This window comes from Petromyzon marinus, chromosome 6, assembly GCF_048934315.1.
Source record: "Petromyzon marinus isolate PM22_M1 ecotype Great Lakes invasive population chromosome 6, UKy_Petmar_22M1.pri1.0, whole genome shotgun sequence".
NCBI lineage: Eukaryota > Metazoa > Chordata > Hyperoartia > Petromyzontiformes > Petromyzontidae > Petromyzon > Petromyzon marinus.
The window spans coordinates 13,759,138-13,783,558 of NC_133672.1; the positions used below are offsets into that span (position 1 = coordinate 13,759,138).

General features: G+C 47.9%; 3 protein-coding genes across 17 annotated transcripts in view; 2 read left to right on the forward strand and 1 right to left on the reverse strand.

The window, feature by feature from the left end:
- THADA (THADA armadillo repeat containing) overlaps positions 1–2,884 on the forward strand; it is a 55,050-nt gene extending 52,166 nt beyond the window's left edge. For both annotated transcript variants that reach the window (XM_076065087.1, XM_076065088.1), the window contains one exon: positions 312–2,884. In XM_076065087.1, the coding sequence (XP_075921202.1) occupies positions 312–806 (495 nt within the window). In that variant the 3' untranslated portion in view covers positions 807–2,884. The remainder of the gene's footprint in view (positions 1–311) is intronic.
- The window catches only part of RAD51B (RAD51 paralog B), a 95,150-nt gene continuing 72,523 nt past the window's right edge, over positions 1,795–24,421 (reverse strand). For 5 of the 14 annotated variants that reach the window (XM_076065094.1, XM_076065091.1, XM_032947812.2 and 2 more), the window contains 2 exons: positions 21,045–21,152; positions 1,795–3,414 (listed from right to left, as the gene is read on the reverse strand). In XM_076065094.1, coding sequence (XP_075921209.1) covers positions 21,062–21,152 — 91 coding nt within the window. In that variant the 3' untranslated portion in view covers positions 1,795–3,414; positions 21,045–21,061. Of the gene's footprint in view, positions 3,415–20,949; positions 21,153–24,421 lie in introns of those variants that run through there. The other 9 variants (XM_076065095.1, XM_076065092.1, XM_032947814.2 and 6 more) reach the window with 4 other exon arrangements.
- On the forward strand, positions 15,879–19,729 carry LOC116939448 (mRNA decay activator protein ZFP36L1-like). Its single transcript, XM_032947809.2, has 2 exons — positions 15,879–16,299; positions 16,612–19,729. The coding sequence occupies exons 1-2, from the start codon at positions 16,243–16,245 to the stop codon at positions 17,794–17,796; spliced, it is 1,242 nt and encodes a 413-aa protein (XP_032803700.2). The 5' UTR covers positions 15,879–16,242; the 3' UTR covers positions 17,797–19,729.

Genomic DNA, 24,421 nt, shown 5'->3' on the forward strand with positions numbered 1-24,421 from the left:
ATCACATAGCTTGGCGAAAATCCCACAACGCCAAGCACTTTAGAACTTAGATAGAAGTGCGGCCATGTGGGCTTCATTACAACACAGATTAGTAATATGTTGCATTGAATAAAAATTCACCTGCAGGTGCAATACAGGATTTTTGTGGATAAGGCACATTTTTAATTGATGATAATAAGATATTCAGCAAATGTGAGTGTTCATTAGACGTATATCAATGTTTGTCATATAAATCTATATATAACAGTTATAATAATGTGAGGGTTGTGATGGTTAACCATCCATTCATAAAACACCTTTGTATTTTCCAGAATGAAAACGAGTTTCTCTTCGACAAAGGTCGAGTCAACCTCTTTGCCGAGAGGCTGCTCTTCGCCCGGCTTCTTTGCGCGCGTCTTGAAGGCCACCTGCGACATCTCTTCACGCACCAGCCGGCACCACCAAACCCTGACGTGGCCGAGCGGCTAGCGGCCACGGCGGATGCGTTGGCTGCCAGTTCGCGGAAGGCTACGCGTGACCTGCTCCAACTGCGGCGCTCGCTGGAGCCAAGTCTCCAGGAGGCACCACGCTACACGGTGCTGGCGGAGCGAGCGGCGCGCTGCGTGCTGACCCTGCGGGTCCTGCTCCTTGCCGTTGCGCCTTCGGAGCCGGCGCCTGCGCTGCAGGCCGCCGTGCAGGCCGGTCTGCAGGAGGCGCGGGCATTGGAGCGGGCGTGCAGTGGCACAGGGCTGACTCACAGCTTCTTGGCATGCACAGCTGGGATCCATCAGGGTTACGCATTGAACCCTGAACGCAGCTGCTCTTAGCATGCGCAAGCCTTTAAAATGAATTTGCAGCGTACTTAATTGCACAGATGCGGTTTACAAAATGTATGATTTAATGTTGTTACGGTCTCAATTGAACGGCATTTGGCCGAGATGGGATGCACTGTCCGAGAAGAATGCGTTCGCCCAGGAGGAAGGTGTCCTAAATCGGTCTGCTGACAGAAAAAAAAGTCTTCCACTCGGATGGAGAACAGGGCCTAACAAATCAGAAACAATAACTATATAAATTTTGTTTTTAGTACAACTCAAACCAAAGCTACTGGAGTCATGTCGCTGTGCACGTGCCGGTGTCACCACTTCACACGCTCAAACGTTCGAACAGATTATGTCAAGTGGGTGCCATCTGCTGTGTGTGATCTCTACAGCCAGATTCGAAGACAAACGTCAGCATGTTCAATTTGCGTCACTTTTCACACTTCTCTCCGTTTGTTTTCTCCACTCGTCTGCCGGTCGAGTCTGCTCGCCTTGTCACCCAAATTGACTCTGCGCAAGGCACACAGGCCCCAGAACCTTGTCTCGCCTCGGCATGGGAACAGGAAATTGGGGAACATGAGAGAAAGGGCCATATAGCTTGTCCAGCTCTCAGCGCCACGAGTCAAATCCCGGAGCCGCACGACACGCCACCCCCCGCCCCCACTGGCAGTCGACTCCACAGCAGTGCCTAAGCCAATGGTTTTCAATCTTGGGGGGGGGGGGGGCTTCTGAGGGGTAATACATTTTCGACAGGGGGGCGGCGCCAGGCTCTCCAGCAGTCATATTTTTAGCACAACGAAAATATACTTGGGGTTTGTTTTTTTTGCTGCCCCATTTTAAATGATTGGGTGGAGGAGCTTGGTGAAGAGAAACAGGGTGCGCTTCACGTTAGACTTCAATGAAATAAGAGAAGTCTGGAGGCGGTGAGGTGGGATTTGGAAAGGAAGTGCGCCTCGCTGACAACTGTAAGGAATAAGTGAACGCTGCTCTGCGTACGTAAACAAAAAACTCGGTGACAATTTTATTCAAACATCAGCGGCCCCAATATTCTATTATCGGGTCATAAAATGCTTTTATCTAAGTGCCTTGCAGTTCCTATAGTTGAACAATGAATATGCATTGCATGGTGCTCTGTGCCATTGCATACCTTGAGAGGACAAATGCTCATAAGGGTGTTATTTCACACCTGTATTCTGTTCGCACCTCGCCTACCATTCTCATAAGCCAACCCCGCACATGCATCGGGCGTGACAGGTCACGGTTAGTCATGTGTAGCGCTAGTGTGAAGTCATTCTCCTCTCGCGCATACCGGGCCCTGACCACCATTAGATCATCCGTGAGTCCGCAGAGGCAGGAAACGTCTACATGGAAACCAAGGCATAGGTGTTTTGGAACTGGTCATCTCCTGCAGACATGGACCAAGCTTGCATTATAAAATTGTATGGCCGACTGAGCTGGAATTAAAATTCAGGGTAGCACATGGATTGGCATCTGCAACAGTCACACTTGCCAAAGGGTGTTATTTTAACAAAGACGTCACTGACGTGAGCTAAGACCCGCGTTTGCAATTAACTATATTTGGAGTGAGAGCGATTGGCAGCCTAAACCGCACGAGACGATGGCTTCTAGGGAGAGGCCACGCTTGTGCGAGCTGCAGAGTGACTTGACAACTCGTTCCCGTAATTCTACAGTATCATGTTATCATTTACTTGAAACTGACAGCTCCTGATCTTTCGGCGGGCCAGCTTACGGGAATGTGCACGCTGATTTGTTACTATGGGAATGTGGTTTCCAAAGGCAGGCTTACGGAATTATGAAAGGTCACATCCACAGTGGGGCAATCAAGAGGTGCCTTCTGACCTTGCGCACATGTTGTGTGCGGTAACAGTTACAGTCATATTTTGGTTAATTTTGTCCCTTTGATTGCTGGCCGCTTACAGGCTTGGGACGATGTAATGTTGAATCTGTTGAATATATTTGTAACAATTTCAAATCGTGACACTACTCTTGAGCTAGTCAGAAGTGACACATCCACTGTGAACATCTGCCAAACGTCTTTTTAATATAAAGTTTTTTTTTTACCAAAACAGTGTCCCGATCAGTTTTCACACGGGGGGATCATCGTGCGGGAGTGGAGAGTAAACATACTGAGGCACTTGGTGTCTAAACAGCAGTCCATTGAGACGATATCATCTCTCGCGTATGTTCGTTAATTACAAAGAAAACTATGATTGTGCTATTTCTGTAAAGGTGTTCTTTTTTAAAGTCAAGTACGAGCAAGGGGCATTAACAGTTGGCCCAATAAGGCCACACCATCAATGCATAATGGTAATTGGTCATAATGTATCCTATTAGCAATGTATGGTATTTGAATAAGCGCTGCAATACAGCCCCCAAACTGCTAGACTAACAAAGCAATACTTTAATGATGACTAAGTTATTTCAGGTGTTAATTTACTCCCTACTAATAAAAATGACTTTCACTTGTGATATTACTTAGGGACAGACACCTCACAGAGTTACCAGCCAGGATGAGAATTGATCAAATTGAACTCTATGCTCCAAGCCATCTCCATCAGTGTCCTCGTGCTGCAGGGCGTCCGTCTCCATCGTTCTGCTACACACACACACACACAGGTAACGCACACCGTGCACACATGTTGATCGATGAACATGTAAAAGCTGACAAGTAGGGAGTGCAGTTCATGTGGGTGATATTGTGGAAGCCAGATTGCCACTGGAATATTGACTGTGAAGGTGACTTTTTTATTTAAAGCTTTCGTGACTGCAGTAATTCATATTCTTAGCTCTTCAACGTGACTTTACCGAAAGAGCTAAGAATGTGAAGGTGACGTTAAGGTTGACTGGATGGGGAAAGTAAAAAAAAATGCTTAGCAAAAACATCAAGGAAGGATATGTTGTTGCTTAGGACTTGTGCTGACCCTTGGCTTTGGAGATCCTGTGTTAGGTTTTCCAGGTACGACAGTTTTCTGCCTAATGCCGACAATTGCCAGAAATCCAAAGTAGGAACATCCAAAGTTTTCTCGTGACTCAAATTGGAAGGTTGCAGTTCAAATTTTGGTCACATACCATCACACCTGAGATCAATACAATGACAAGTCACTTCGTGGGATCTCGACAGCAGTCATCCTCTGGAGAGACTGGCCCTCGCCAACGGAATGTTGAATTAGCAACACTCAATGGAGTTGAGCTGCACTCCCATTGCTCTTGAGTGAGGAGACACTGACTTTATTCTTTAAACCGTAATAATTTTGGACCCAGTCTCGATACTCCCAAAACAAATGCTTACGATGCAGATTCAAGTATATTGCCAGTTATGCGGCGAGGGGAGTGGAATCTACATTAAACGATACAAAACACTGAAACTGAACAATCAGCCACCACGGGAACAAACCACGTTTTTTAACGTTACGTTTGTAATGTGACGAACTTGGACATGTTTATATGCTTTTTAAAACACTTGAGATAAAATAGTTTACAGCTGCGCTGTCTCTGACGTCAGTTTGGCTGCTTACGACTTGTCACAAGTTGAGCGTGCGCAGTTGCGTGAACATCCCCAATTGTAATGTTCACGTCATTTCGGGCAGAGCTGTTTATTTTTTAAGTTTTTGCTGGCGAGCTCGCACGCAGGCAAGGGCACGGGCGATGGCGTCACATTCATCCCCACGGCTAGGCCTCGGCAAGGTAAGGTAATTTACCCTTTTTACCGGGTAAAAGGGTAAAGGTGTCGACATGCCAAGGGGTAAGGTAAAGGGTAGGGTAAAGGTAGCTCGGAAGAATTACCCGGTAGGGCAAAGGTAGCGCGAAGTATTACCCGGTAAATACGGTACCTTGTTTACCGCTAAAAGCACCGTGGCGCAGTCCGTGGCCTCCATTTAATAAGTAATATTTTTTTAAAACTTCTTTAAAAACACGCTGTTATGAAATCTACGAGTAATGGCAGAACTCCACGACTCCAGGAAGTGGCCCCGAAGCTTGCCATAACGTAAGGGACCGTGGGCAATTACAGCCAACGTCAGTTGACAATTAGACCCAAGCCGAAACATAACATAAAAAAGAATGTTTAAAAATATTTTTATTTTATTTTTAATGATAGAATATAGTATTGTCATCAGTATGACATCAGTATACCAAGTTTGCAGTCGAAACCACATTGGGAAGTGGGTTAAAACTGAGTTACAAGATTTGAGGATATGACAACAGTTTAAAGAAAGCATGTAAATTCTAGATTTGAAGCTTTCGTGACTGCAAGGATTCATACTCTTTGGTTTTTTTTCGGTAAAGTCACGTAGGTAAAATAAAATTTTAAAAAGAAAACAACTAAATTAAATCACGTGACTTTACCGAAAAAACCAAAGTATGAAAGCGTGTAAAATTGGAATAATCGAGAGTATTCTATATGAATAAAGCACTCTACCTAGCATTTACCTGTTATAAACTTTTTTCATGTGTAGTACCCCAGTAATTACCCTGTAATCGGGTAATTTGTATGGGGTAAGGGTAAAAGGTAGGGTAAAGGTAGGCTCGTTGCTTTTTACCTTACCTGCTGAAGGGTAAAAGGTAGGGTAGAGTGATTGTATGGTAAGGTAAAAGGTAGGGTAAAGGTAAAGGTAGGCTCGTTTTTACCTTGCCGAGGCCGACCCACGGCGTCGAACCAGGTTAGTGCGTGCTGACGTCACGCTTCTCCACCTCGGCCGTGTATGCCGAGCAAATCCGTAAAAAAGTTTATTTTTTTATTGTATAAATAGTGCTCTTTACGCCAGGGCGTCTCAGACATTTGAAAGAGCACACCGGGTGGCAGATGTCCCGATTGGGAACAAGGCGACTCAGCTCCTGGCCTGCTAACAGACATACGTTTACAAGGAGGAGGCTATGGTTACTTTGTGTAATTTCCAAAACGGGTAAGGGAATGCAAATCAATTGTTAATATTTTGTGTTTCAGCCGATTGTCATTCACGTGGTTGGTTTGAGACCCTGTCTGGGTGAAAAACAAGGTTCTACGTACATAGGCGCTTCACCTAAAGTTACACAACACTACCGAATAGAGCTTGCCCAGGGGGCAGAGTCAACTGGATGAGATGCGTCAGTTTACGAGCACCGCGCGACGCGTGAGAACCCGTGGCTTGCAGGTGACAGGTGCGCCGATGAACCCCAACTGCCTTACGCAGGGCTTTTGAGCGAGGCCACACGGCTTCAAGGAAACAAATAAACAGAGGAGGGCTTGTCTCTCCGTGTGAAAATAAAACATTGTAGTTCATCAACACAGTGGCCCTTTTCAGACCAATGCCTTTCAGCAGCGTTTGTTTAAGCAGTAAACCCTGGATTCGTTTCTACTTTAGAGTCTAATCAAGGCGTGGCATGAGTCACAAATATTGGTGGGTTGCCTGGTACCAGTCATCTCAATCAGCCAACCCACGGCACCTGCTGGGTCTGTCCCGAGACCTGTCAGCGAGGCTTCCCGACACTTCACGTGGTCTCAAAGTGCACAGGCGCCGTGGCGAATGGCGGGTATGGGTATTGGTCAAAAGGCTGACGCACTCGACCAACCATTATCGAGCCCGTTTATTGCGGCTTAACGAGGAGACGGTTTTACAACAGAAGTTCACTCACTGACGCATTGACAGATATTTCGCCACGAGGACACACACCACTTGGGTTGACTCGCCATATCACCCAGGGGTCTTTATAGAGTAACAACTGTGTGGAAAGTCGAGTCGACACGAATCGTTTTCAACAATAGCCCTGTCACGTGAATGCGGAACGGACACCACTGGATCAGGTCCGAGAATGGAGTTTAGCGGCGCCGCATTGCTCGATTTGAAGCTTTCGTGACTGCAGGAAATCCATACTCTTTGGTTCTTTAGGTTAATTCACGTAGGTAGAATTTTTTTATTATTTTACCTTTTCTACATACGTGACTTTACCGAAAAAATTAAAGTGAAAATAAACTGCAACCATCTCGGCGTGTCGAAATGTTCCTCCCGCAACGGCCACAAGTTTCAATCCGCCTCGACACGAGCAGTTCAGCCTCCTCCACGCCAAACCCTCCCCCCTTCCCATCCCCACACAACATGCCACGTATTAACATGTAACGATTCGTTGTTTAAAAATCGATTATCGTCGCGATGCATGACGCTTGGACCGTGCGCGCGTAAGAACTGATCGTCAAGAGATTATTTACGGTGTATGCAAATGTATACACACACATGAAATCCCAACGTTACATTTTGAACAGTGAGACGAGCAAAACCGTTCCAACATGAAAGATAAATAAGTTAAACTACACACGCGAGAAGATGAAACGAGAGACCAGAGAGCACAAGCAATCCTCGAATCAGAAGAATCACGATTGTCAATTGGCGTGGGGCCCATCATTGCTTGTCTCACGTCCGCTCACGAGCTACCGCGACGTATATCCGTCGTGCCTTCTGCCGCATGTGGACTCCCCCCCCCCGAGGTGGGGTTGCGCGGAGGGCAACGCGTCTCAAAATGTGGGCAGAACAAAGTTCCCGGAACCCAAACATCGTGCGTGCGGCGAGACTCGCAGACGGCTCCCGCACGTGCGGTGCCGCTAACGAGACATTTCCTGGGCTTCGCCGCTCATTCATTAGCGAGTGTTGGCCTGGCGGCGGGAGCGAACCGCAGGCCGACAGGTGTGCGGTTCGCGTCACCTGACCGCAACACGTGGTTGGCGATGGTAGAGATGAATACTGCGGGTGATGATAATGATGACGATGGTATTGGTGGTGGAGTTAGTGATGATGGTAACGATATTGGTGGTGGAGTTAGTGATGATGGTGACGATGCTATTGGTGGTGGAGTTAGTGATGATGATGGTGACTATGGTATTGATTGGTGGTGGAGTTAGCGATGGTGACGATGGTATTGGTGGTGGAGTTAGTGATGATGATGGTGACGATGGTATTGGTGGAGTTAGTGATGACGTTGACGATGGCATGGTGGTTGGAGTTAGTGATGCTGGATGGTGACGACTGTGGTGATGTTGTGAAAGGGTTAGTAGTATCCTATCTCGTGGCGATTGCACGCCTGCGTTAGTCTGAGAATAATACTCAGTTCTACCGGATGTGGCACACAGTCCGCATTAATTAAATAACCTCCAACACTACCTTACACGATACACGTACAGTATGTTTAGGCATCAAACTTGCGTGGAGTAGACATACTACGAGTGGCAAATATACATTTTGAAACAAAATTTTGTAAACTAGCTAACAATGTGAAAGCTTCAACAATAATTATAGGGTTTTTTCCTATTTTTTCTGGCAACAAAACTGAAACCTTTTTACAAGGATTCATGTCTGCAGTAACCACAATACCTGCAGTCAAAATGCAAACAAAAACATACTATGATAATATATGCATTGTCCTTTAAACTGATTGATATACATGATTGATATACATTAATCCTTGTAAAAAGGTTTCAGTTTTGTTGCCAGAAAAAAGGGGAAAACCCCTATTATATGTTGCTACTGCCAAAGGACGTCTAATGATGTAGCTTCAACAATGTTCGACGTCCAATATTTGTTGTTACCAATGCTGTAGTATACTGCATTGACAGTTTAATACGCAGTGCACATTGGGGGAGGAAGTGTCGTTTGCAGGACTATGGGAGAGGAGGAAAAAATGTATATCAATGTAATTTATATGAATACATTAACCCCCCCCTCCACCCTCTGGTCTTCGCACCTGATTGGATCACAGTGACGACATCACATTTATCCCTCTATTTAAGACCGAAACAGGCGGATTTTCTCCACAATTCTGGTTGTCGCCTGGTTGTAATTACCGGCGAAACTCGAGTTGTAAATGTTGTGGGTTTTACTCTCCGACACGCCAGTGTGCCGAACTAGTTACGAATATGGCAAATTTTGTTTACGTGAGAAACCTAACTCATTGGCTGTGTCGGGTGGTGACAGGTTTCACGACATTTATATTTCCGCGATCTGTCCCCAAAAAAAAAACCTTATGCATTGTATCGGCGTAATAGTTTAGCGACTATTTAATTGTTTCCATGCCCCCTTTAATGGAATGGGGATCGTAATGCGTGTCTCTGCACTGCAGGGCCCTTTTTTTATTTTGAGAAGTTGAGTTGGGCCAGATTTTGACTAAGAGTCTCAGGAAGGAATGCCAGACCCATAGAAAGAGCCCAGGTCGAGCCGGGGGCGGCTCTAAATAAATCGGCGAACCCACTTGCCGCACTGTCATTGTCTCTTGGCCACATCGCGGTCCATTATACAGAACTATGGCGATACGAGTTTCACGAATCGCTTACCTCCCCTTATTCTCCAAAAGCGCTGGATCACAGGAATTCGCCATCATTTGTACTTTAGCGAGATATACCAGTGAGGTGTACCGTACATACTTAAGTGATAACACACTTGCCGCATTGCGTTTACCGAATATGCTGCCGTTTCAAGTCCACTCCCTATTTTAAGCGGACCGTGGTAACTGTTCGCGCACCGCGTTTCGATTCCGAGCAACCCACGTTCAATTTGTGGCCATGACATCAGCAGTGGTAGGACAAAGGCGACCGGGCTGTGGAGCAAGACTTGGAGCTAAACCTCTGAAGGCTAAATGGGGGTATGTTTTCATTGTAAAGGTATGCAAGCGCAGAAAGACAGAACACTTCCAACTCGTGTCACCACATACAGTAAGGTTGAAGTGCAGTTCGCGAGCACCTATTAAAGCCAACGTGGCAAGCACCCACGCCCTGTCGTCTGTCTCATAAATGCTGACGTTCACAAACCGCTCTAAAATACTTACTGAAATCTATATCGACTTTAAAGGTTGTACAGACTCAAATACCACTTGCCACCAATGTTATCCATGGCCGGTAATAGAAACCAGGTGGTTGGGTGCATAGCGTAATGTGTCGACTACTGCATCATGGTTCTCCATAAAGTATATGCAAAGATCCCCCGTATTGCCTTAACAGACTGTTGGGGCAAGGAGTGTTAGCGAACGCCTATGAAGGCCGGCACGGCACACTAGGGGACCAACACCACGCCCGGCTGCCTTTGTCTCCCCACGTGGCGATGTTCACACACGGCATCAGGTACTCATGAGGACGAGTCAACTGAGGGGAGGCCCAGGACCGGTTCAGATAATCGTCACCGGTGTTGGCCGTGAGCGGGAATCGAACTCGGGTAGGCCGGATTCGTAGCGCAGCGCGCTAACCGCTACAATTACCGCTCCCCACAAAGTATAAACACAGACACACACTAGCCCAAACAGGCCACAGCATCAACACAAAATCACTCCAGTTGCGCGAGCAAACAAGTCCGTCTCATTGGGATCGAGTGCCCAGGGTAATTGCTTATTACCAATTAAGGCCGGCGCAGACAGTCCCATTGGCGCACACGGGGCCCAATCCGAGCCGCTGAACACGCGCCTTAACGAGAGGCGCGATTAAGGTAATCGCTCGCACGTGCGCGGCGCACACCAATCTGCAGGCGCTTTGCTCTGTAATTTAGATTCCGGTTCGCGTTCCACTGCGTGTTGGTGTGTTAATGAAGGCGCGCCGGACAGCTGCGTCGCGTTAGTCCGCGCCTTGAAACATAGTCTACGTTTTTACACACACAATCGCAAATATTGTCCAGTCGGTAGGTAAGAATTGTCCTACCTGTCAACCCCTTATCAGTGCCCTTACCTTATTACGACTAATTTAGACCTTATTGGTCACCCCGTGCCCCTTATAAATCTCAACGTTCATCCTACAAAGTCCCATCACAAGGGAGATATGTTACTCAATTTCCCTGTACAAGAATACGGGTAAAACGTATGGGTTGACAGGTATGAGAATGAAGCCACGAATTCCTAACCCCCGCGGTTCGATTCTCACGATTCGAGGTCCCCGTTTGTATTGTCTTCGTTGTAACCAACTTCTCTTTGCACCATTCCAAGTCGAGATTAATTGTGTCAGCATATAAAATAGATTATAGCCCGTTTTAAATCCACTTCTAAACAAAGGCACCCCCCCCCCATGCTTAAGCAATGCTGGTCTCGTGCCGGTTGGCAAGGTTTTTGGGGTACCGATTCAGATAACACTTATCATGTTAGCCGTGCCCGGGTTCATAGTACAGCGTGTGGACTGCGACGCCACCGCGACCCATCGTTACACCCCCGAATTTGCATCATCTGTAAACTGTTCTCACGGTTCCCTGCTTGTATATATCAATCAGCTCAAGCCTCGCGTAAATCACGTGACGTTTGTACGGTCACCCTCACCTCTCCCCGCCCCCTGTGAAAACAGACGCTGCTCAGTGCAGCTCCTTTCTGCTCGCTCCTTCACTTACCCCCCCCTCTCATCACCGACATCTTTGTCCTCTAATACTTTCTCCCCTTCCCTGCTCTGCTCTCCCTCATTCGTCCAGCTGCTCATCTTGAGTCGTGCCCTCTTCGTCTGTCTTGGGGACTCGCGTTCCAGCATTTCTTCCCTTTTCCCGTTCCTTTTCCATGCATCATATCATCGACTCTACTCCTCCTCCCGTGATGTGCTACGGGTAAAACCATCTTTCGTAATCTATTTGGCATTTGATTGATTATTTTCCAACTACTCTAACCAGCACTGTATTGTGGGGGGGGGGGGGGGGGGGTGGGAACCCAGCTTATAAATCTCAAAAAGGAACTGGACTGATTTGTTTTAAAACTTATATTACAAGTATTTAGTTTGTAAATATAGATTAATTATAAAACTACTGTACTGATATTTTGGCATGTTATAATATATCTATTATTTGACAATGAATTTGATTACATTGCTTTTAGTTAATTTGAAGTAGACAACACAAATGATAAATCTTTAAACGATGAAAAAACCTCCATCATGTGTTGTTTGAAACCCACATTTCAAACAACACATGATGTAGATGGAGGTTTCAAACAACACACAGCAACGTGTACAAGAAGCACACAGCCGTTGCGCACTATGCAAAAAAACATCAACTAGAACCTCTAGAACCACATTTTGGCTTTTGGTTACCATCAGAATGACTTTAGTAAATGTGACCGACTGACAACAGCATTCACGCAGTGATGGAGAACCGTTACTTCCATGGTGACCTCAGGCAATAGGACCTTAATGCACTTCAGGGCATTTTGATGGGATGTTTCCTTGCTTAGTTTTGTCTTGTTTGAAACTCAAATTAACGTCCGACGCTGACAATCATCTCCGCCGGCGGTCCTGAACCAAGAGACAGAGATTCAAACTTCATTTGAAGCTTTCGTGACTGCAGGAATTACTCTTTGGTTCTTTCGGTAAAGTCACATAGAAAATAAATTATATGTATTTTCTTTCTACGTGACTTTACCGAAAGACAGAGATTCCACATACACGTGACATCGGGGGGGGGGGGGGGGGGGGATAAAAGCCATACATCGAGACCGCTTAACTTACCAACAAAACGGTGGTTAACATTATCGTCTCGGGGCGGGATGGCGAGACTCGATTTAACAAACGGGATTTTGAACTCGCACGCGTTCCGACAGCGAAGTTGGGGGAGTTTTCTTGAGCGCAGCGTCATTCCTGGCCGCATCGTCAACTTGCAAAGGTGCTGTACTTAACGAACCTTTGGGTTCATTCTAAGCGGACGCCCAGTGATTGAGCCGAGTGAATGTTTGGTGAAATTCGCGGTCGATGTATAATTAGTATATTCTTTGGAGGATTTTTTTTCTCTCTCCCGTCTCACATTTTCGCCCCTTGAGCAGCTCGCCGGAATTCCGACCAATCAGGGTTGAAGCAAGAACACCGTAAACAAGGGGAAACCCTTCGCGGGGGAGGCATCGTCGTGTCGTATTAGCGGTGGGGGGGGGGGTACCCATCAAAGTCATCATCGTAACACTCCTACGGGTGACATTGTCCGCGTTTGACGTCAATTTGAACCCCAGTGCCTTCCTCACCAGTCCCAGTAGTCGACTCTGCATTGAAGGTGACTGGCAGTGGCGGGGTTTGGGGGGGGTGGGTGGGCACTGGCGTTCATTAGGGGAGCTTGTACCCCCCCCCCTCTCACTCTACCCAAGCCCCTCCGCGTTTTCCCTTAGACTCGCCACTGGGGTGAAAGAGGTCACAACGGAAAGTCGCGCTTGTGTATCGCATCAATCAGTGCTCAAACAGCGAGGAGGGGTAACTCATTAACGAAGCACTTTATACACGGGCAGGGTCGACAACAATCATTAACAAGGGCACACGGTGCAAACTTGACAGATATTGGGCGGTTAATACTCCCGGTCAAGAGACGTTTGCCTTCCTCCCAACCCTCCCACGCACCACCGTTTTCGGAACTTATCGCGATGGATGGAACCGCGGTCACGAGGGAAACCGTTCGCCCCGGGGCAGTCCGTAAACTACACACATCATCGTTAGATGAACTGTTGCCATCCCTCTCAAGGTCACGGCGATGGCACAATCAACCTAATTTCTTGCACGCGAACTGATCTCATAGCTCATTCTCCGTCCACTCCGACGAGTTATTTCCTAGCGATGTCGTGTCTTGCCCAAGCTAAGTTTTTTTAAAGTCAGGATGTTCCATTTGTGTGTGTTCCCTAATCAATCCTGTGTTCCGTGTATTGTTTAAATGTGTGCACTATCACACTAGGGGTAAGAAAACGCCGGATAATATAGGGCCTACACTTGCCCGGAAGGAAATACAATTCCCTATAATCAAGTGGAATTCGCGAGGTTTTAGGCCGCGAAGTTGAACTCCAATACGGGGAATTAGTGACAAATTAAACACGACCTTAATCTCATTTATACGCCCGACAAAAACACCATTCACCAATCGCAGTTTACGCAGCACTACTACAGTACCCAGGGGGGGTCACACGGACGTGTTAAATTGAAACTATTTTGGCCACGTTGAGTTACCGCTTCCAAGTTACGAACTGTACTACGTTACCGTAAACAACTATCTACGCACGCATTAGAAATTGTCCATCGCTTTTACCGTCCCCCCCCCTCACGCGGCAACTTCACATCGCCTATGTGCAGCAACTGCAACCCCGACAGACATCCCAGTGAGCGCATGCAACACGATCATCGCTCCACAGACTAGGACTGTAATCGCACGCTTTGCGCAAGTTTCTGCTTACACATTTAGGTGCTAAGATCAACAGTGTTACATCATAATAGGGGCAAGATTAACAAATTTGCGAAACGGCTGAGAAACGCATCGCTTTGGCGATTTGACCAACCTGGTCTTGGAGACACGTGGGGACCACGTTTCCGTAAAAAAAGTTACTTTTTAACCAACACGTGAATCTCACTCATCCAGGATGTTAATGCACGAAGCGGCGTAGCGTAATGCACGAAGCAGCGTAGCGTAACGCACGCGCAAAACTCTGCAAGGCACACCACGACACGCACTTCCCCAAGACGCGTTTGCTTTTAATACTCGTACAACTTTCAAAACCCGCGATCACATGCAATAATGCAGTGCGTGATTACAAACATATTTCTTTCGATTGGAAACTATGGGAAAAGTTACATTAAGTAGTTTAATATATACACAAGCGGCCACCAGTACAGTAGGACTTAAGCCAGCAAAGCAATAATCATGGCCCCTGCTGCCCTGCCAATTCGTTGTGGGGACAAAGGCTCAAGACCAACTCCCACTTTCCCGACCACATTGCCTCCCTCCTCCTTCCCCCACTCATAAATCCAGCCGTCTCCCCACCCCCCTCTCCATTCGTTCCGCCCGCCCCTTCATAAAAAAAATCGCAGTCGCGAATCTTGAACAGTCCTAGAGGAGAGCGAGCCCCTTTCACTCGGCGCCACGCAGCAAGTTCAAGGAAAGCGTTTACGATCCGGACCACCTGGGTTCGACTCCCAACCATGGGAGATTTTACCGCAGAGAGGGTACACAAATCTGTCCCTACGCCTCCCAGAAGTAGGTTCAGCCTTGCATAAGGCAATGCATTTGCTGCCGTGTGCATCGGTGTGGAGGCGACAAAAGCGGCTGGGCGTGGCTCTTTTACCACGGGACCGTGTTTTGGGCCTCAGTGGTAAGAGGTACTCGCTAACATCCTCTAAAATCTGCAAAGATGGCCAGCTTTGACTTTGGGAAGTTCCACTTCCAAAAGTTACGGTCACTGTGGGGCCAGGTACACACCAGAATCCATGTGCGGGTCAGGGGGCCTGTGTGCTGGCCCGCCCGCCCGCCCGCACCAAATGTGTTGTTAAAATAATATGATGCTCGCAGCAAAAAAAAAACGCATGGACGGGAAACCGCTGCTTGTGTGCGCGGGGCACCGATAAGGCGGGCGGCAGGGACGCCGAGGCAGCGAGGCGAGGCGTAGAAACCGGAGTGATGTACAACAAAGCAGACGACAACAAAACACGCTCAAGACTCGTGTGCACACTCAAGCCCGACTTACAGCACTGTATTCTACGAGCAAGTAAGCAGAACTCTGGTTTCAGTGAACATATAACACCTGCACACAACGAAGCACAACCCGAACTATTGTACTCGAAATAGAACACCTAGTGTACACTGCTACAACTAATCCGGGGCACCCACGGTAATTTATTGTACACGTATTACAGCACGCCACAACGGGTGTGCAAACAGCCCAAGTACAACACAGTAGTAGACTGTGCATCCAAGTACACATTGACACTCTCGTGTTGCGCCTTAATTTCCGTTCACGCACGTTCATTGCCTTCGGAAAGAACAAAAAACCTGTCCACAATCTTGCAGACGCGAGGCCACCCGCGATGCACACAACAAACAACAACCCGCAAACGTGGAGTCGACGAAATTTTGAAGCGACGATCAGAATCTCAGCGCGAATGCTCTCTAAAGGGTAACCCGCCTGCATGTTTTAAGAGTTTGGGTGGGGGAGGAGGAGGAGTTGGGAGGGAATGACAGGGTTCAGGAAACAAGAGGGGGGGGGGCAGGCATATGGGCAGAGTCCCCGGCACCGTAAACTCAAAACGAGGGGGGCATTTGTGGTTGGCCGACGGGGGCGGCGGCCGCGCTTTTTTTAACCAATAGCGAGGCAAAGTTATGGTGATTTGAATCGGGGAGTAGGATGGATGACCGGCGGCGGGGGGGGGGTCTCCACGCATTCGCCAGTCCGCCCACGACACCTCGAGTGCCGCCCATCTCAACCCAAAACCAACCTACCCCCCCCCGCCTTGAGCCACTCCAACCAGAGGCCGGCCTCCTCGCCCGCCCTCGCCGTACCCCACCCGGCGGAGAGGCTATTTATCGGCCGCAAAGTTAAACTTCGCGACTCAGCCAGGCTCAAACAAGTTGCACTAGTTTCTTATTTTATTTAACAAAAAATTGTCCCGTGTTTTACGCCCCCCCCCACCCCCTGCAGCACCAACAGCACCAACACGCTGTCACTGTATTCGGGAGTTAGCGAGGTGCTCGCGTGTGCGTATTTAAACAACAGCTCCGCCATGTCTACGGCGCTCGTATCGCCTTCGTACATGGACGTCGGGGACATATTCTACAAGGTAAGACGCAACTCGCTCGCTTTTCTTTCTCTCTCTTCCACGTCTGGTCTGTCAACCAGAAGTCAAACTTGCACGCACGAAGCGCTTGCTCGTTTGCTCCCCCCCCGCCGCCGCCGCCGCTTTCACTCAACCCGCACACCACGATGCACTTGTTGCTGCGACGAAGCGCGCGGGTCGCTCCGCAAGTCTGCGAAAAACCCCGACAAAACTTTTTAAAAAGTCGCGTTGCCACCTCTCGCCCGCGCTGCGAGACGCGCGCTCTCTCTCCCTCTCTTGTTTTTAAACAAAAAAAAACTTAAACTTTTTTTGCAGGAGAACGACAACAAGGGCTTGAACTTAAACGCGCTGGACAGGAGGGCGGTGGGCGCGCCTACAGCCACGCTCCCACGCCGCCATTCCTCCAACAACATGCTCGCCCTCGCCAACTCAGCGCACGCTTCTCTCTGCGCCAACAACATTGGCGGCGTCGGTGGAGGTGGCGGCGGCGGCAACAACAATAAGTTCTCCATGTCCGCGCTCAAGGACAGCACGGCGCTCATGAACAGAGAGAATCGCTTCAGAGACCGCTCGCTGAGCGAGGGCGGCGACCACTCTGCAATGATTTTGGCGCCCAGCGCCAAGCACCAGACGGCTCAGACAGGCGGCGGAGTCGGCATGGTCAACTCGAGTCGCTACAAGACCGAATTATGCCGGCCCTTCGAGGAGAACGGCGTGTGCAAGTACGGCGACAAGTGTCAGTTCGCGCACGGCGGACACGAGCTGCGTAGCCTCGTGCGGCATCCCAAGTACAAGACGGAGTTGTGCCGCACTTTCCACACCATCGGCTTCTGCCCCTACGGGCCGCGCTGCCACTTCATCCACAACGCCGACGAGCAGCGCTCGCCCACCTCTCAGCAGCCACCGCTTTCACCGCCGCTCGCCGGGAGCGGCCCGCACCAGCAGCGCCGAGGGCCGCGTCCCCGCCTCAACCACAGCGTGAGTTTCGCCGGCTTCCCCAGCGCCGCAATGGCACGGCGCCTCGACTCCCCGCCGCCGATGGGGCAACTCGACAACGCGCTGTCGCTCACGCCTCCGCCCCTGTCCACGGCCGGCTTTTTCGGAGACGACTACATGATGCTGTCGTCACCCATGTGCACCAACACCCCGTTTTCATTCAGCCAGGAGCTGTTCTTCAGTGCGGCCATGTCCGGGGCGGGCACAGGGCTGCCCCTCCACACAGGTGGTGGTGGTGGCGGCGGCGGCGGCGGTGGTGGCGCAAATATTGGCCCCGGTTGTGGTGGTGGTGGTGGCGGTGGCGGCGGCTTGGGGCCCCTGGGCACGCCCGGAGCGGCGCGTGGCCTGTCGGGGTCGCCTGTGTTTGAGGCGTCCCTCGACTCGCTGTCCGACCCGGGGGATGGCTACTCCAGCTCTGGGGGGTCGAGCGGCTCGGAGTCGCCTCTGCTCGATCCCAACCGCAGGCTGCCTATCTTCAGCCGCCTGTCAATCTCCGATGAGTGAAGCGAGCGGTGTTGTCCGTGTGGGGGGGGGGGGGGGGCTAGTACCCCCCCCCTCCATACTCCAGCCACATCGCTGCTTTGTGTTCGTCTCTGCCCCTTCATACCCCCCAAACCACTACCAGGGCTCCCTTTGTGATAAGACCCGGCCAAAGCCGAGGCACATTCTCCTGGTGACGGACGGATACCATTAGACGCATTCGTTTTAAAAGGATGGATATTGTTGATCCCGAGTAAAAAAAAATGGTTAGTCCAGGGCGAAGTGTAAGGAGTTTATAAGTGAGATTGCCTTATAGCGCGCATCGTGGCCTCGTGACAAACACGCAACTTTTTATTAGTACGTATTTGTCCACCCATAATTACTTGCATTAAAGGTTAAACAGCATTAAACTGCCTATAACGTATATACTGTATGTATACATTTTAGCGTATGGGCGAGGCCACGATCCTATCACCGTATGTGCCTAAACAGGAGGAGTCAATGTAATTGGTGTCGGGGATATAAGACTTAACATTGCATGCAGTTGCTAGGTGTCGGCTTAGATCACTGTTTCTTTATAGCAATAATGACGATTGATAGACAAAAGTTAATTTTTTTGTACAAGTTGAGTAACACGTGAGCCTGTGTTGCCTCTGTGGCGATGCCTGCAAGTCGTTTTTGCCACACACCCCCTCCCCACCACAAGGTTTGCCTCCATCGGCCAATTTAATATTTAACGGTCACGACCCCGAGGTGAGAAGGGTGGTAGGGGGGGGGCCATAACATTTCGCCTGATGCAGTTAATATATATACTGTTTGCAGCGGCAACAGCCTCGCTCCGTGGGCAAATCTTGCTTGCAAGTGTTTTTTTCCCCCCTTTGAGGCCGATGTTTTTTCGAAGATCGGGGTTGGGGGGGGCGCTGATGGCGCCCCCTGCAGAACAAAAAGTCCTCGCGTCGCAGCCGTGGTGGTGGTGGTGGGTTCACGAATACGTTGATTGTACACAAAATTTTGTGAATCTAACGTTGTTTCTATCTCTCACACACACACACTTTTTCTTTGCTGACGGGAAAAAAAAAATGCACTCGCTTTATTGAGTCGTTCTTCCAACCGATATGCTGAGCATTGATTTATTTGTTTTTAACGTTTATAGTTAATGAACCTTTTTCGCTTGTCAGCGTAAATGAGAAGTTGTGGAGATCCCTATTTAACTTATTTATTATACAAAACGTATCTCTGTTGGTATAAATTTGTATTTATCAGGTATGATGACGCGACAGATGTATATTCTTTTATGTTAAATTATACTCGCCAGTCTAAATCGATTTTTTCCTGCAATTTAGTTGCGGGGTGTTTAATGCCCTGCGCACAAGTAATATATGTTAAAATAACGCTGAGTTTTGTGCTTTTTGTAACGTTCACCTGGTTATTTTATTGTGAATGAAAAGTTAATTTAAAAGTAATATTTATTTTTCGCTCATTTTGTTTACGATAATCGAACAAGATTGCATGGTTAGCTCTCTTTTTTTTGCCTTTGGTGATAGTCGGTGGTGTGTGTGTGTGGATACCCCTCTTGTAATGGACAACCATGCCAAATGAACAAATACTGTGCGCGTCCGACCTGTCGGGTCGGCCGTACCACCGCGCAGGGGTGGATACCTCCAGTGCGCCCCCCCTCCCATGCTTCCGTCACTTTTGGTACATTCCAGAGCGTTGCCTTACATAATATAAAATACCAATAGTTACGAATACGTTTTATACGGTAGTTGAAATAATTGTATAATTTTCAAGCCTAACAAAAACTATGCAAGGCATGTTTAGTTCTTGTATAATTTTTTTTTTGGGGGGGGGGGGAGGAGGGAGAGTTGTGATTACGCTGTTCACTACAGTTTGATGTAGCCACCATGTTGTATCTTGTAATAAACGTAAAACAAAAACATGTATCCCTCCCCGCGAAGCGAGTGTGATGTGTTTTATTTGGAGCGTGTCCTGAGTGAGTGCGAGTCTGGGAAGAGGGCCCGTGACGCATTCGGGGGCCTGATAAGGCCGCAATAAATCACTTTGAAGCCGGGGGGGGGTGAGACTTGTGTGCGCGCCGGGTGACGCTGGGCTGGAGATGTTGGGGGGGGGAGAACTCGGCAGGAGGGGGCCGCCGTCTTTCGCGGTGGTAGCGGGGGGGGGGGGTCCCTCTGCGCATGGCTTGTGCGCAATTAAACCTCACGTGTAAAGTTCAAGCCTCGGGGTCACTTAACATTTTGTGGTGCGGCAGTCTGCACCGGTACCAGTGTGCGAAGCCAACTTTAAATTAAAAGTTTTGATGAAGTGAACTTCCATGAGGTTTGTGAACGCGATACATTGGCCACATCGGTTCGGGGTTGGGTGACCCGGGTGTAGTGGCTCCCCCGGCTATATTGAGTTTCAACTTTAACCGTCATGATCACGGCACGGATATTTCCTTGGTCGCCTTCACCCTGTTATTCGCAACATGTGTTTCTCTTCAACGAGAGTCCACAGTGACTGATTTTCGTTATGGGTCCACCATAACGTCAAGTTGTTAACAAGCACAATTGCAGAACCACGAAATATGTGCGCGCGCACACGAGCACACTTTGCCAAAACCCATGCAGAAATTATCTCTGTAAAAACAACTCGTCAACCTTGAGAGCCAAAGGAAAGGTTTTTTTTTAGTGGGGTGGGGGGTTCAGGGGTAGGAATGAGCAATTAACAAAGATGAAGAACACATGTTATTGTGTCCTAGCTGTTTCTTTAATAGAGTTCCACCATTCCATAAACAAAGTGCAAAAGGAAAAATAAACAATTTCTAGACCATGAACTCTGGCTAGAAAATAAAACAAGCGCGGGCCACGAGTCGTAACAACAAGTGTCGCCCGCTCCTTTCTCGAGGCTGTTCACAAAAGCTGCTCACGAGGTCCAGCATTGGTGTGTTTTAAAAAAAAGAAAATTTACGGGCTTTATATGTCATTTTTTTATTTAAACTTCACGACATCATCGCGATTCGGGACAATCTTAGCGTCTTCCTGTCAAAATGCACTTCTGGGCACGTGCCTGACTACAGAGTTCCGACTTGATGTAAAAGGATCACACGTGTACTTTGAGAGCAGACTTTTGTTGAAGCCACAATTGTTTGGTAAAGAAGAGTGATTTCTGAATTCCCAAGTAGATACAGTAATTTTCTTTTCGATGTAAATATGTACAGGTTTGTCTAAGTTCGGTTGGATAGCGGTGCACCGAGGTCCGTTTTCACTACCCACCTCAAGCTAGTCAGATGTCATAGCAACAATCCAGTGAGGTGCGCACTCTGATTGGCTGGAGACTTGGATCGGTTCCTTCCAAAGCATCCGTTGGGACATCCGCAGAATCTGAAAGTTTAAAACAAAACACGCTTTCATGAAGCGACATGTGCGCAGAGATACGAAGCCCCATCAGCAGAACGGGCGCTTTGTGGAGGGATTGGATTGCCTTGGTAATAAGGCGAGGTACAGCAATTAAGCTTCAATCTGAAATGCCAACAGAAAGGCAGCAGCTTTAGAGACTTAAAATGCCTTTCAGGCAGATCACCATTGTTCTGTTCCTTAAGTTTTAATTACAATAAAGCTCCAGGGTGATGGTAATCAGTGGTTTCCACTAAACGCAACATCATGTGTTAACTTTTACAAGCATAAGTAAAACCACAACCCAACTGCCCACCCGCATCACATGCTGTACATATAATGTATGCAAATAAATTAATAACAAAATTGCTGTGGAAGAAGAAAAAAGGCCCTTTCAGCCCATTTGGCGCATCCTGTTAAAGAGATCCAAAACTCTCCCTCCATTTTTCCTACAGGGCCACCAATCTCCTTGACTGCCAAACTGTTAACACAGACGCCCTTACAGTGCCCGGCCGATGTGTCCCATCCATTACCACCCAAATGCATTATTCACCAGCAACACGTACGACTTCTTTTTAAATAACTCGATTGGCACTGCATCTTCACAGAGCACAGTGCCGACTGGCAAGTCATCTCAGTGATAGCTCTGCAGCCATTTGTTTAAAACAACCACTACTTGTTCAACACTCCTCTTGCTCCTGCAGAGCGCGGCACAATGCAAAGGCTAAATATACTAGCAGCAAGCATACACGTGTAATGTGATATTTTTACATTCCTATGCTTCAACAACAAACACAATGCAGTCACTTTTAAAGGGCCCTTGCTTAACACAGGCACAGCCTTCGTAGTGAGAGGTGGGGGTGGGTATTCGGTGCACACCATGGTTATACTGTACAAAATAGTGAATCACAGTACTAAATTAGCGTGTTAATCTAAGCGGAAGTTGCCTAATGAGAGGTTACTGATGAATTTGTTTGAAGGAATGGATGCTCCAGAGGCGAGCCCAACCCTTTCCTGTTTACAAGATTTTCCAGACCTGAGATTTGATCTCCCCGAGGCCCTGCACACCTCCCACGCAGCACCCCCAGCCGAGAGCATAGCAGCCCAACACACAACTCTAAAAAGGTAGCCAACTGCACACTTACGTATACGCACTAATCACTGTCAAGATGCTGGCATCAACAGAGATCGAATCTCCTTTGGAAAGGGTTTGCGGAAACTATTCGTTCGTGGACTCCGATGACTCAAAACAGTTTCAAGTCAAATACGGCATGCAATATGAGAAGCCATAAAGAGCACTGTGATAAAAGATTTTAGATTATGATCGCCGTGATGATGCACCCAAGTATTCAATTTGCATGTCACGCGTCTTACTTTGTGCCAAAAGATGCTCAAACCACAGTTTTCAAAACCTCCGGCTAGTTCCCTTTTCAGACAGCTTTATTGCTAGTTAATTGATTTCTGTCTCATGTTTAGACTGGGAGATGAGAAAAAAATAGACAGACTTCACAAGGAGGAGGAGGGGGGGCTGCAAAGATTTAATTGAAACAACATGAAACAGACTCCCGGCATCACGACCCGGCCATGTGCTTCACACCCGCTGAGGGCCAAAAAGTGTCAGGTTTCCGGGGACAGGAATAGCCTATCCCCAGCGAGTTCCTGGAAAATCCAGGCCTCAAGCCTGTCAGAATGCGGGTCACTCAGTGGTGCACATACCAGCAACGCAAGAACGATGCCAATGTGGACCCGTACAAAGGGCTCTGGCACTGGGGGAAAATCTACTTTAAAGATCTGCCCCGTAGCTCGACTGCATTTTGTTCAGCCCAGGCGAGTGTTTGTTTTTCATGAAAATGCTGGGACTTCTTAAATGAGAGCCTGGGTTGAGGTGGTCGCAGACCACGATGTAATTACTAAACAGGTCCCTGCAGGGTGGGCTGGTAGGACAAGTCTCTGCGCTGTCTATTGCTGATTTTACACCCAACAACACGAGATTTCACTTCGTTAAAGTATTGAAAGGGGACGGACGGACACATTAATCTATTGCAGGCTGGTACACTCAGTTTACAACTTTGTTCCTACCAGTATAACTACAATAGATACAGGCGTACATACGTAAGAAAAAAACACAAGGCAGCCTGGTTGGCGGGACACCACAACCCGCACTTGACTCGCAAACAGGAATACAATTATATGGGCTGAAAATCGGAGTTGTACCTCCATTTTCAGTAACTTAAAAGACCGTGTCACACACACAAAACACTTGTAGATGTACGCCTGGGCTTTGTCTTGGGTTGTCAAACATTCGAAGCATCATTAACGGGAAAAAATAATTTTAAGTTACAAGAACAAAGTTTTTAACTTAATGTCGAACAGTGCCGGGCACAGCAAATCAGCCTATCGACAAGACGGCAGCTACAGTAACTGTGTTTTCGGTTGCCTTCAACATAAACTCTGCTGACACAAGTGGACGCGTGTGTACACTGACGTGCACAAGCACAGACAACGAGAAGCACTCGGCATGTCTGAATTGAAGCCCCATGAAAATCCAGGAACAAAGACACCATATACAAACAAATGCATACCAACACACACTTGTACACAGAAGCAAAATAACTGTACCGGATGACACACTAACAATGGCATGTTCTGAGAAATCCAAAACCAGAGGGGTACGTCCTTCACACTCAGTCACCGAGGGCAGATCTATATTTTAAACACAAACATTCTTCAACCCTACACTGCAACAGCCAGTGCCCCGTCTCAGTTATAAGTAGAGTCACCAAAGACAGCAAGGATCAGAATGAATGCAACACACAACCGAACCTCTGTAATTTATTGTGCTATAAATATACATTCTGGTAATCCATCAACAGATTATGAAGGCTATTTTTTTTCAATCCACAGTGAAGGAAAATGAATGCATTTAGTATGCATGCTCCTAATTGTATGTACACACCTAAAGTGTCTGGCTTTTCAGTTGCCAGAGGATGGAATGATATCCACAATTAAAATAAATCTAAGACTTAAGTGGATGAGAATAGGCTGCACACTGGGGAGCAGGCTGCAAGCGTTCATTTGGCACAGCAAAAATTGATAAACACCTGTTACATTTCCAGATTGTCCTGGCCGTACTAGTACAGCATATGTAACAAAGAGGTCATCCTGGCTGGCTCATGCTTGCATCTCATCTCAAATCTGTTGGCTGGCGCAGATCCACGCTATTTGTAAGTGTGGTTAGTAACTTATTTATGAGTTGG